This window comes from Microtus ochrogaster, chromosome 7 (assembly GCF_000317375.1).
Source record: "Microtus ochrogaster isolate Prairie Vole_2 chromosome 7, MicOch1.0, whole genome shotgun sequence".
NCBI lineage: Eukaryota > Metazoa > Chordata > Mammalia > Rodentia > Cricetidae > Microtus > Microtus ochrogaster.
Window position 1 is genome coordinate 48,871,187 of NC_022014.1, and position 12,291 is coordinate 48,883,477.

A 12,291-nucleotide genomic window follows, 5' to 3' on the forward strand; every position below is an offset into this window, starting at 1 on the left:
TCTCTCTCTCTCTCTCTCTCTCTCTCTCTCTCTCTCTCTCTCTCTCTTTGAGACAGGGTTTCTCTGTGTAGCTTTGGTTGACCTGGAACTCACTCTGTAGACCAGGCTGACCTCGAACACACAGAGATCCGCCTGCCTCTGCCTCCTGAGTGCTGGGATTAAAGGCGTGCACCACCATCGTCCAGCTTATCTGTTTCTTAATGTTAATATATATATATATATATAACCCAAACAACAACAACAAACTCACTGCCAGATTAGTTTAACTGGAGAGTCCTGGGGTTTGGGAGCAGGTGACCCTTGGCTATATTTCATTTTCTTTGATGGTCACTGGTCCATTTGAGTTTCCTGAAAACCATCTAAACACACAGTCTAAGAGCAGGAGGCAGGTGTCTGCCATCAAGTTCTGCATGTCCTTGCTTCTGAATGCTTGCTCTCCTTGTCTGAATCTGCAGATGAAGATAACACTATCATTCTCATGGAAGTACTGAGATAGTTAAAACACCTGGTATATCTGCCCTGCTGTTGTTTCCTGGGCCAATTTCATAACTGTGCATTTATAAGAAAATGTCTTTGTACAGATGATCACAACTGCCGGAAGATTCTAAACACTCTTTCTCCCAGCTGCTTCCAGATGCCACTTCGCAGGCTTGCACTCTAGATTTCTCTATCTTATTCTTGTGGCTTTGATATTTTTTCTTGTTTACTTTCTAATGTTTGTGTGTGTGCGTGTTTATATGTGGATGGGTGCACAGGAATACAGGTATGTGTTCATGAATGTGGAGGCCAGACAGCAACCTCAAATGTCATTCCACCTTTTTATTTTCGGAGACAGGAACTCACTGTCAGGCCAGGCTGACTGGAAACGAGGGTCAGGGTATGTGGCCCACCTCTCCAGCACCAGGGTAACAAGTGGCTGGAACCACACCAGGCCTTTTGTAGTGGGTTCAGAGGACTGAACTTGGGTCCTCGTGGTGTACAAGGCGAGCACTTTCCTCACTGAGCCATTTTCCACACAGCCCACCTTGCCCTCTCTTCTAGTTTCTTGATCCTAGCGCCCATCTTTATTATTCCTTTCTGCTTGAGTTTGCTCTGTTCATCAGAGCCAGTTTCTTGAGCGCTGAACATATCCACTGAGATCTGTGGCAAATGCTTGCCAGCTCATGCTGTTTCTATGAAATTTGACATTCATATATTTTTCAGGAATTTTGTATTTTTCTTTTTATCCCCTCTTTTATCTAAAGTGTGAAACTTTAAAGAATTATTTTTCAATTCTGTTAACATTGTTATGCCAAAAAAAATCTTACGATGCCAACTTTGGAATTTCCTGACGGTCCTCTGTGGACTGAAAGTTGATTTCCCTTTAATTTCCATTGCAGGATCAGAAAGTATTTGCCTGGGGGTATAAATATGCCCTATGAGCCCAGTTAAATACTGACACTCCAAACTTCAAGATCTGTATTCAGCTTTGACCTGTCTGACCTTTCTATTGTAAGAGCAATGTATTCTGATTTTAAACAGAACTTGAGGTTTCTCCTATGATAATGTCAATCATTATATACCCAGTTGCCATTACATGGAATATGTAAGGGTGGATGCTTTTGTATCTCATATTTTGCTACATTTGTATTTCCTCAGGATCCTTACGCATGCTGATCAATTTGCCTGAGCCATTTGTAATTCCTGGTGATAGTAGCATTTATAGTCACAATCCTTTTTTTTTATTTACTTTTAATTTTTCTTTTCCTGACTGAATTTCCTTCTGGCTCATGTAACAAATTTTAATTTTCCATTAACTTTTTCAGTTTCTTTTATTTTTTTATGTGTATGAATATTTACCTGCATGTGTATGTCTGTGCATCAGGTGTATGCCTGGTGCCTCCAGGGATCAGAAGAGACTGTCCATCCCCTGGGACTGGAGTTACAGACAGCTGTGAGCTGCCATATGGGTGCTGGGAACCAAACTCAGGCCCTCTGGAAGAGCAAGTGTTCTTAACTGTTGAGCTATCTCTGTAGCCCTTTAAAATATCAGGTCTCCAGTTCTGTGACCCTCAATGCTAAGCAGGTCTGTAGCAGGCTCTCACAGCCCTCTGGGCTCTCTGCTTCATCTCCACTGCTATGCTTGAAACATGTATCCTTCTGTAACTTTACCCTGAAGTCCTGTGGTCAAAACATGTATTCAAAGTTTCCCGAGTGATCCCTTAGATTCCTCATAAAGTATCTGTTTCTTCAGAGATGGCTCTACTATTAACGTGGACATGGTCAGCTCCGTGAATACCGTAGGCATGTCAGCAGATACAAACATGTCTCTGTAGCTCTGCCTACAAAAATCCTTTGTATACATTATACATAAAATTATACCTTTTGTATACATTAGTTAACAGATAGTAAAACTCTGGTTGCTAGCCAAGCAGTGGTGGCACACACCTTTAATCCCAGCACTCAGTAGGCAGAGGCAGGTGGATTTCTGTGAGTTCGGACCAGTCTGGTCTACAGAGTGAGTTCTGGAATAGCCAGAACTATAACACAGAGAAATCCTCTCTTAAAAAACAATATCAAGGGCTGGAGAGATGGCTCAGTGGTTAAGAGCATTGCCTGCTCTTCCAAAGGTCCTGAGTTCAATTCCCAGCAACCACATGGTGGCTTACAACCATCTGTAATGGGGTCTGGTGCCTTCTTCTGGCCTGCAGGCATACACACAGACAGAATATTGTATACATAACAAATAAATAAATATTTTTAAAAAATCAAACAAAAATTTCTGGTTGCTTACCCCCCCCCCAAATCAATGGGACATCAGTGACTCTATGTTAGTATAAATGCATGTGTATTTATATGTGTGTATGTGTGCAATTGTGCAGACAGAGGATAACACACATGTGGAAAAATGTTAACATCTGGGGGTCTGAAAAGGATATGTAGGAATTCTTTGTTCTGTTCTTTCTGCTTTTCTATCAGTCTGAAGATACTTCAAAATTAATACTTGAAGATAATGGGATCAATCAACATGGCATAGGAATCAGCTTTGAGGGTGGGGGGCAGAGCTGTGGCAGTTTAAGTCTCAGAAGGAATAATGAGATGTTCAGAGAGAAAAGCCAGAAAAGCAGTCTCTGGTGAGACTATGCAAGTGGCCTTCATGCTGTGCCCATTTGACTACACAGAAAGAGCAAAGCGCAAAGGCCATCTTCAGGACGCAGCCCTCGCTGATGCAGACACGCTTCCTGACAGCATGTGTGAGCAAATGACATCACCTGGATAGATGAGCTGAGGAAGTCGCTCTTCCTCAAGGCCCCATGAGATTCCCGCTCACATGCGATGATCAGCTAAGGCTGACAGTATGAAAAGTGTGACAGATGGGGCGTCCCCAAGGTAAGCCCACGCAGACAGGCTTCTCATCACAGGAGGAAACGTTAACTGAGATTAGACTGTCATCCCTCTAGTCAAGTGGTCAGCTTTAGTGTCTATGACAGTGGGCCACAGAGATGTGCAACGTCTTTGCGTGTGATGTAACACATTATCACTTAAATGTACGATTATGAAAGATCATGTGAACCTGTCTGAGCTTGAGGTCTACCTCCCGGATTCCAGAAAACTGAAGGGAAAGAAAGGTCAGTGTAACCCTTCAGAAGCTGCTACACGTGACTAGAGAGCATCTTACTAGAGTAAGATGTAGAGAACATCTTACAGGACAACCTGTTTTAACCTGTTTTCTGTTGCTATAACAAAATACCCAAGGTCAGGCAGTTTGTTCCCATAGAGAAATGCATTTGTTCCCAGTTCTGGAAGTGAAGGAGCACTGCTTAGCCTCAGGTGGGGGCCTCTTGCTGGAAGAGAGTACAGCAGAAGTGCAGAAAGGGATGCAGGCGCATGCTCACCAGAAGCACAAAGCAGACCGTGACCTGCTTGGTAGCAACCCATCCTTGGGGCAACTCACCCAGTCCAATACTTAACTCACTCTCATGAGACCCAACCCAGACTAAGAGAACACACCCCATTTCTAAAGACATTAGTCCCATCGTGAGAGCCTCTCGAGATCCAATCACCTCCCACTAGGCTCCACCTGTTGAAGGCACCACCACCTCTCAATTCAGGTTATTCTGGGGACCAACTCACCATCACGTGAACCTCTGGGACAAACAGTATCTGTAATGGTCAGGCTTGGGAGTCAACTTGATGGAATTTGAACCTATCTAGGAGACACCTCTCTGGGCATGTCTCTGAGGGCATTTCCAGAGAGCTGTGACTGAAGAAATAACCATCCTGAAATTGGACAGAGCCGTTCCATTGGCTGTGTGCGTGTGTGTGTTCCCCAGACTGAGTAAAAAGAAGAAAAAGAGAAATTGAGTCTAGCCACCAAGCCTTCCCCATGATGACGGACCATACCCTCAAACTCTGAGCCAAAGTAAGTCCCCAATGTTCGTAAGGTATTTTGTCACAGCAGTGAGGAAAGGGACTAATGTCCAGGCCACATCAAACTGGCACCAAACATTACCTTCACTGGGGATGGGAAAATAAACTGAAGAACACAACAGCTAGAAGCCCAGCATCATCACAAATGTGATTGGGCTCTGGCTAAAAGGACAAATTACTCACAGTGACAAACTTTGGAAGACATGCTCAGTTGGTGCTGGCTCACAGCCGTCCTGCAGGCTCCTGTGATGCTTCTGTTGGCAGAGGTTCTCCCTGGGTTCTCAGGGGTCTTTATAAACAAAAGAGAGTAGGCCTTGGAAGGGAGCAAGCCTGTTGCTCACTTCTTTATCCCTGGGAAGGTGTGCTAGCTCTCCCTACTTCCTTTTACACTGCTCTATGGTGGGGATACAGGTGAAATGATCTTGAATTTCCCTTCCAACTCCAAGACACCAAGACAGAGAACTGAAGCAGGAAATGCTGTCACAACGATCCCTGGGCTTTTAAACCACAGAAGAGTATGCTGTTCCTGGCTTTGAGGCACAGCATGGGACCAGTACCCAATGGTTCTAAGAGTATCCCTTTTACATCATGATAACATTTAGCTGCAAGGGATGTAATTCTCCACCCTGCCATCCCATTACTGATGTTGCTTCTGACTGCTGATTCAAAATAACAACAAAAAATATGTATCTAACCTCTACCTTATTGTCAAAGGTAACCTTATGCTTAAATTCACAGGAGCAGACACAGTCTTCAGAATAGTGTTGAGTAGCTGATCACTCACTACTTTTAAATACAAGTACACCTACTACAAAAAAGCAAAACCCCACCAACACAGACCATCTCAGTTAATAAAAACAGTTCTGGAGCTGTCTCCATTGAGAGATGGTAGGTCAAGAGAAGAGTTTACAACATAGACCTTAACACCAAAACTGGTGCCAACTATCTAGACAGGTCCTAGTTCTGTCAGAGAAAGAAAGCGAGCCTCGGGAGGGAAGCCTGCTACTCCTGTGGTTTGACGTTTCAAGCGTCCTCAGTGTTTGGAAACAGAGGTGAGATGAGAACGGCTCATCCGTGCACAAAATTACAAGCACGCAGGCACCATTAAGGCTTTAAGACACATAAACAGAGACAGCTTGGCACGCTCTCCTGGTTACAGCTTGTGGGAATACAACTTCACCAATATTCTGAGCATATTATACATTTTTTAAAGTCAAAACTTACTGCCATTGTTTTGGAAACAGATGCAGGGACTGGCAGAAGATTTTCAGCAACAGACCTAACAGAGCAGTATTCTTACTTGAGATTTAAAACCATTTGTGGATGTCTGAAATCACGACACTTCAACATCTATTTGTGTTAAGTTTGTAATCAAAATGGTGATGTGGAAAGATACAGTCAGTCAATTGTCACTTTAAAACACACAGGAATTGGACATGCTGTACATTTCTTTTAAAATGTAGTTTGTATTATTTTCCACCAATCAAAACACACGTAATATATTTTATTATAAAACATTAGGCAATGTTACTTTTGAGATATGCAATTTGAAAGGTCACACCTGTATTTACTACCAACATGAGACACCGGAGGAGTCACGGCAGAAACTAACCAGACAAACTCATACACCATAGTATGACTCACACATCACGCAGCCCAGGCTGCTTCTGTTTTGGATGCAGGCCCTGACTGTCAACAAAGGCCTATGGAGGGCTTTCTCCTTCTAACACCAGGGCTCTGGGCTTTGTGTTCTCAAGATGAGAGCACAGCCTGGTTCTGACTGCAGGCCTAAAGCTTCGAGGCACTATGCAGCCTGTGTTCCGAGGCCACTTTCCTACCCTGGCTGGACATGCCTGCCCTCCAGACCTGGGCTTCACATGGAAACCAGATCTGGAAAGGGCAGTCCTTCTACTTTTGGCTGAAAACTAAGCCAACAACAACAACAAAAACTAACCTAGTGCAAATTCCAGATAATCATCAATTACCTGGTTTATAAAAATACATGTCCAAAATAGTGACTTCCAGGGTGTGTACAATATAAATTACAAAAATAAAATAGAAAAGATGAAAAAGTTGAGCACATTTTTCAGTTCTTCATCCAACTTCGGCATTTGCCTACAGAGGTCAGTTCGAAACCTTTCGCATTGTCCCAGGACCCTGGCTCAGGAGGGAGGACCCTGAAACTGGGGTGAGGTATTTCTTTGGAGCTCTGTGGCCAGTCATAGGTGCACTTGCCTGATGGAAGAGGGTCTTTGTAGGAGACCCTGTCCACACCAGCACAGGCTCCATCCACAACAGGCTCATTGGATATGCAGAGTAAGGGGGGAGCAGAAAGCCACTCTTTGGGGGCACCCTGCTCCAATTACAGGTGTCTCCTGTCAGTGGGACTTTGGATGAGCCTCTACCACAGCATGCTCCCTTTACAGCGTAGGGCAGATAATGCATCTTAAAAGCTCGCTTTCTGTATTTCCCCTCTTAAAGACAGTTTTAATGAAGTCTTTTAAGAGAATGTGCATCAGAGAGAAGACCACTGTAACATGTTTGCATGTGTATAGTGGTAACATTCATACCTGTGACTTCAGGCTTCCAGGGTCTCTGCCTCCACCCACCCTAGCACTTCTACTTTGTACCTAAAAATGTCCATACATGACAGAAAGCTAGTCCTTATTTCAAGATTAATTTTGTTCATTAAAAGGTTCCAGTGATCAGACCAACCATTAGGATATAACTGGTACAGACAGAATCATGTATCAGATGGCACTTTTCATAACAGTTCTCACCAAATTTCCTACTAGAACACACTCCATAGCTCCCAAAGTAACTGAACACAAGATATGAATTGTTAACAAAATAAGCTCAAGGGAGAAAACACTCTGAGCACAGGCAGCCAAGGCATGACCATCCCAACTCCATTTCTGCAGCACAGAGCGCTCAGCATCTTACTAAATCCCGAGTAATTACAGACCAGGATCTGAAAGTATCGATTTCAGGTGAGCAGTTTTAAATCAGAAAATATTCAAGAGTGAATCACTACTCTCTAGGGTATTTCTTCTTACTCTTCTGAAGAATGTTTCCAGAACATTCATGGATTCCCCTTAAGAAAAGGAAATGCCTCCACAAAATGGAAAATGGCAGCAGCAAACAGGCATAGTGAGTGAGCCTGGCCTCCCAAGAGACCACGACTCTTGTTGGGTGTGGCTTCTGTCACTGAGAAAGGCCAGAAGGAAAGGCTGTGAGAGCCAATCACCTTACATCCTTGAAGAAAGAGAAGGGAGCTGAGAATGGGGGCTCTGTGGAGGGAAGCGCTGTCCAGTGGCTGTTCTGGAGAGGCCACTGTCCATTCTAGGCCAACACTAGGCCACGGGTTCAGGAACCTCTGCCACCAGCATCTATTGAGATGGGTGCTTTGTGATAAGGAGGATTCTAAATCCATGACCAGAGGACAAAGAAAAAGGAGATGCGTGGGCGGGATTCAAGGTGATGTATGTCTTAAGCAGCACGGAATACAACTGGAAATTTTGTCATGCAGAAAACTGTATGTAAAGTCATTCCACACGGGGCAGTTTAAAGGACACCGAGTGTCTATATAAGGAACTTGGTTTCAGCAGCGGTAATTCTCAGCCCAAAACATCACAAATTTAATAAAAGCTGTATTTTTATTTATTAAATAAATTTAATTATATTTCTTCTGAAATACAAAATATAGAATAAATCATACCATAAAATTGGGTAAAATATGATAATATGATGGTGGCCAATTAATATACATAACTCTATCTTTTGTGGACAGACACCAAATTACTAAAGAGGATTAAGAGATTATTCTAGAAGCAGAACTACCTGGAAGATTATTTGGCATTTAAATACTGATTCCCAAAGTGCTACATGGGTAAGTTCAAGCAAGCATTTGTGGTCACATGCATACGAGTCCCCACGGTTACACATGAGCTGTCACCACGGACACCACACAACTTGGAAAAGAAACTCATCTATTCTAATTGCTCACCTGAAATGATCTTGAACAAAATTTCTAACAGTGTGGTTTGTACTTTTTCTTCAGACATAGTCTGCCTGATTTTATAGTCTAAGCAGGCAATCCTATTGGAACTGAGCAGGGGCAAGGCATCGTGTTTCTTACATGCAGAACATGGAGTTTTTCAATTTGGTTCCATCAACTCCCATGTGCTTCGGGGTCATGGAAGCGAGAGTTCCTTCACAGACAAGCGCACTGACTCCAACGTATCATCGACAGCCTTCAAGGGGTCCTGTTGAGGCATCGAGACTGCTGTCCGTGTCTGAGGCCAGTGTGTGCTCAGTGGACATGGACGAGATGTCGTTGATGGATGACGACTGAGAAGGGGTGGCCTTGCTGCTTACTGCTGCATCTGTGCTAAGAGAACCAAACGGAATAAAACCTGAGGCACAGCGTCCTGCACGCCAGGTTCAGGGCGCCAGGCTACTTCTTACTCTGTATTTTGTAATTTCCTGATCCTAATGACCAACAGAACCAAGAAGCCAGTCAACTATACTTTTGAGCTTCTGGGATTTCCCTTGAATCCTTCGGTTCAGTTTCCAGACTTGACTTTTCCCACAATCCTCTCTTTCTCTTTCCTGTAGATAGTGTGTATGTGGCTATGTATGATCATGATTATTTAAGATATACCCACTGACTTCAAACAGATCTTAAAAGGAAACGGATGAATTTATCCCACAATTACCAGAGGAGCCTTAGGCCTGAGTGGGAGTCAAGTGTCATGGGACATTTCATCTATAACAGACACACCTTATCTACAGAAAAAAGCATCAGGATTCAAATAAGTCTTTTGTGATAAAAATGCTTCCTGATATATACGCCTAAAAAAGAAAAAAGGTTAGTGCCTGCTATGAATTTTATTTTTGTTTAATGAGTCTAAAAATGTTATTTTGATTTCAAAGGTAAATAAAGCTGTCCTATTTCCTACTACCCATGTGTCAGTGTGGCTTGAGCAAAATAAAACATGCAGGATCTTAGGTATGCACAGATGTCCATCTTTTTCTAAACTGGATGGGAACAGTGCAAAGAGAGCCACACATTTTAAGTCTTCAAATCTAACCTCTTCTTCTCTAAACAGCTGGCAGCAGCTGCTGCAAGTCACAACAGGAATGTCTCAATTGCATTAGTTATTATTAGTTAGTTAGGGCCTGCCACCTCAAAAAAAAAAAAAAAAAAAAGACTGCATCAGGACACGCAAGAAGGTGACTATGTCACACCAGGGTGGCCCAAGTGGCATTAACACATCATTGCCATTTATAAACATTGAATAGGCAAAATATTAGACAACAAAATTAAAGCAATCACCAACCTGAAGGCTGGTCCTTTACACCATTCTTGCTTCTTTCTTCCCAGTCCATCACTTCTTTGTAAATTAGTTCTTCAAAGAGAAACAGAAGTTAAGATGCTTTCTCATTTCCCCTGCACCTAAACTTTACCTCCACATTCCTGGAGCTACCCTGGGGCACCAGGATTTCTCAACTTCCTTTGGCTATCACATAAGTTACTAGAGGCTCAAATTTGCACACTGCAAGCATACACTGTGAGCACTGCCATGAGTCTATCCATGTGTGGGCTGCCGGCATGCCAGTCTGCAGAGTCTACTACAGTCAGTGCTATGGCCTTAGTTTCTAATGACCCTCCTGAATGAAAGCTTTCAAGTTTTGTTTCTTTGTTAACCAATTTAGTTCACTGTGGTTATATGGCTGTGTACTAGTGATAACTTCTTGCCCATTTTTGGCAATTTCCTTCAAACTAAATTTTAAAACAAAACTATATGACTTCGTATACAAAGACATGACCTACAGTTGGGATCCCCCATATCTGCTTAGACAGGTATCTTTGTAGGGAATATGTGGCCTGAACACTGGGTTTGCTCCACAAACTCCCATATTATCAAGTCACATTATCCAGAATGTGATAATGGAAAGTCACATGAAAAGTTCTTGGGTTTTGCCTGAAGCAAACTAAGATGTTTCAGACACTGCTAGAAGTCACCTTCTTCCCCAGCTGAGAAGTGGGAGGAGAGGACATTAGGGCTTCTGAGTCTCATGGTCCTTCCCAAAATGTTAGTATCAAAAAATATTGAAAGCAGATTCTGTAGGACTATGAAAATGTCCTAAGTAAGGATCAAAACACGCTTCTTTACCTTTCCACTCTTCAATTGCATGCTCTCTTTCTTCTAACTGGGCATCATAAATTTGAGGTGGTGGCTGAAAATTAAATTAAATGAGATGTCAGGTCAACAGCCCAAAACTAACGGGGTATGATGGGCAGATAACATTACTTAGAATGTTTTGAATCTACTTATAACATGGATTTAGTTTAATTAACATGTTGTAAAATTTTTCTTAAGTATATTTTATCAGTTTAAAAAAAATCAAACAATTAGATGGTGGTGGTGGTGCACGCCTTTAACACCAGCACTCAGGAGACAGAGGCAGAAGGATTTCTGTAAGTTCGAGGCCAGCCTGGTCTACAAGAGCTAGTTCCAGGACAGGCACCAAAGCTACACAGAGAAACCCTGTCTTGAAAAAACAAAAAAACAAAAAATCCCCAACCAAACAAAAAAAATCAAACAACTAGAGTTAACCAAAAGCAAGCTACAAATAACAAACCTCAATAATCATAAAACCTCCAGATGCTCTGCACACATAGCGCACAGGAAGCCTGAGGTTCCAGGAACAAGGCTGAGTGAGGTCTGGTACTTTCTTAGGACACACTTTAGTTTACAATTCTTTATGACAGGACACCCATGCCCAAGCCACAAGTTTATGAATGGAACATTTTACAACTGGGTATTCCTAAATCCAATTATCCTGATATAATGTCAAAATGGTAGTTAAATCTATACTCAGGACAGTGTGTTCCACAGCTGGCCTGAAGTAAATGCCCCACTGTGTTATTTTACTCATAGCTAAAGATCATTCACGCACAAAAACACACGAGAGGATGAGATGCCCAGATGCAGTGGTGGAGGTGTGAGCTAGCGAGTCACTTGGGAAGGCTACTTACTTAGCCTCCATGATTCAAAGGTCTGAATAAGATGTAAGCAAAGCCCAAGGCTTAGTGCCAGGTATGAAGCAGATGCTTCATGAATTATTATTACATATCAGCTTTATAAACATTAAGGCCAACTGATCACACAGCACACCCATGTGCACTCCTGAGTGCTCAATTCTGCAGCAACAGCCCTGGCAGCAAGTGCCCCCCAGGGTCCCGACCTAGACTTCAGATAGTACTTGTTCTGTTTCTAAAGTCAGGGCCCTGACCTGCTATCCTCATGTAGCTGGACTAACAGACAGTGGGCCCTGGATAGAGAAGTAGTGAGCCCTCTATACAGACATCTTTTCTAAACAGACACTTACCGCTTCTGCTTCAGCAGGGTCATACCAAACAGTTATATACGGGTGGCGCAAGGCTTCGTCCACAGAGATCCGCTTGTCGGGATCAATCACTAACATCTTTGATAACAGGTCTCTGGCTTGACTCGCTAGGGTGCAAACAAATGACGTACTTACATTGCCACCGTGGAAAAGAGGAAACCACACGGCAAAAAACCAAATGTGAGAGTGGCGGGTACAGAGATACGCTGACTTTAGGAAAAGATCAACACAGCTCACAACCGTTAACAGTCCAATGGTCACTATTACAGACCAGGCTTTTGTCATGTGAGGTAGAGGCACTACAGGTGGCAGCCTCAGAACAGTGTTCAGATGACCTGAAGCTAGGAAGCCACAGCAGAGAAGACAGCAAAAGCCTCTCTCATTATGGTGCTGCCAGGGTGCGGACATGAAGTGCCATGAGCACTGTGTGCTGATGTAAGGACCCTCACAGCACCCACAGACGTA

The 12,291-nt window shown here is 43.1% G+C and overlaps 1 protein-coding gene across 5 annotated transcripts in view; it reads right to left on the bottom strand.

Moving 5' to 3' along the window:
* Positions 1–5,759: 5,759 nt before the first annotated feature.
* Mapk9 (mitogen-activated protein kinase 9) overlaps positions 5,760–12,291 on the bottom strand; it is a 41,946-nt gene continuing 35,414 nt past the window's right edge. For 4 of the 5 annotated variants that reach the window (XM_005350164.3, XM_005350165.3, XM_013347247.2 and 1 more), the window contains exons 9-12: positions 11,809–11,933; positions 10,590–10,653; positions 9,753–9,821; positions 5,760–8,795 (exon numbers count right to left, since the gene is read on the bottom strand). In XM_005350164.3, the coding sequence (XP_005350221.1) occupies positions 8,653–8,795; positions 9,753–9,821; positions 10,590–10,653; positions 11,809–11,933 (401 nt within the window). In that variant the 3' untranslated portion in view covers positions 5,760–8,652. Of the gene's footprint in view, positions 8,801–9,752; positions 9,822–10,589; positions 10,654–11,808; positions 11,934–12,291 lie in introns of all 5 variants that reach the window. The other variant, XM_013347248.2, reaches the window with a different exon arrangement.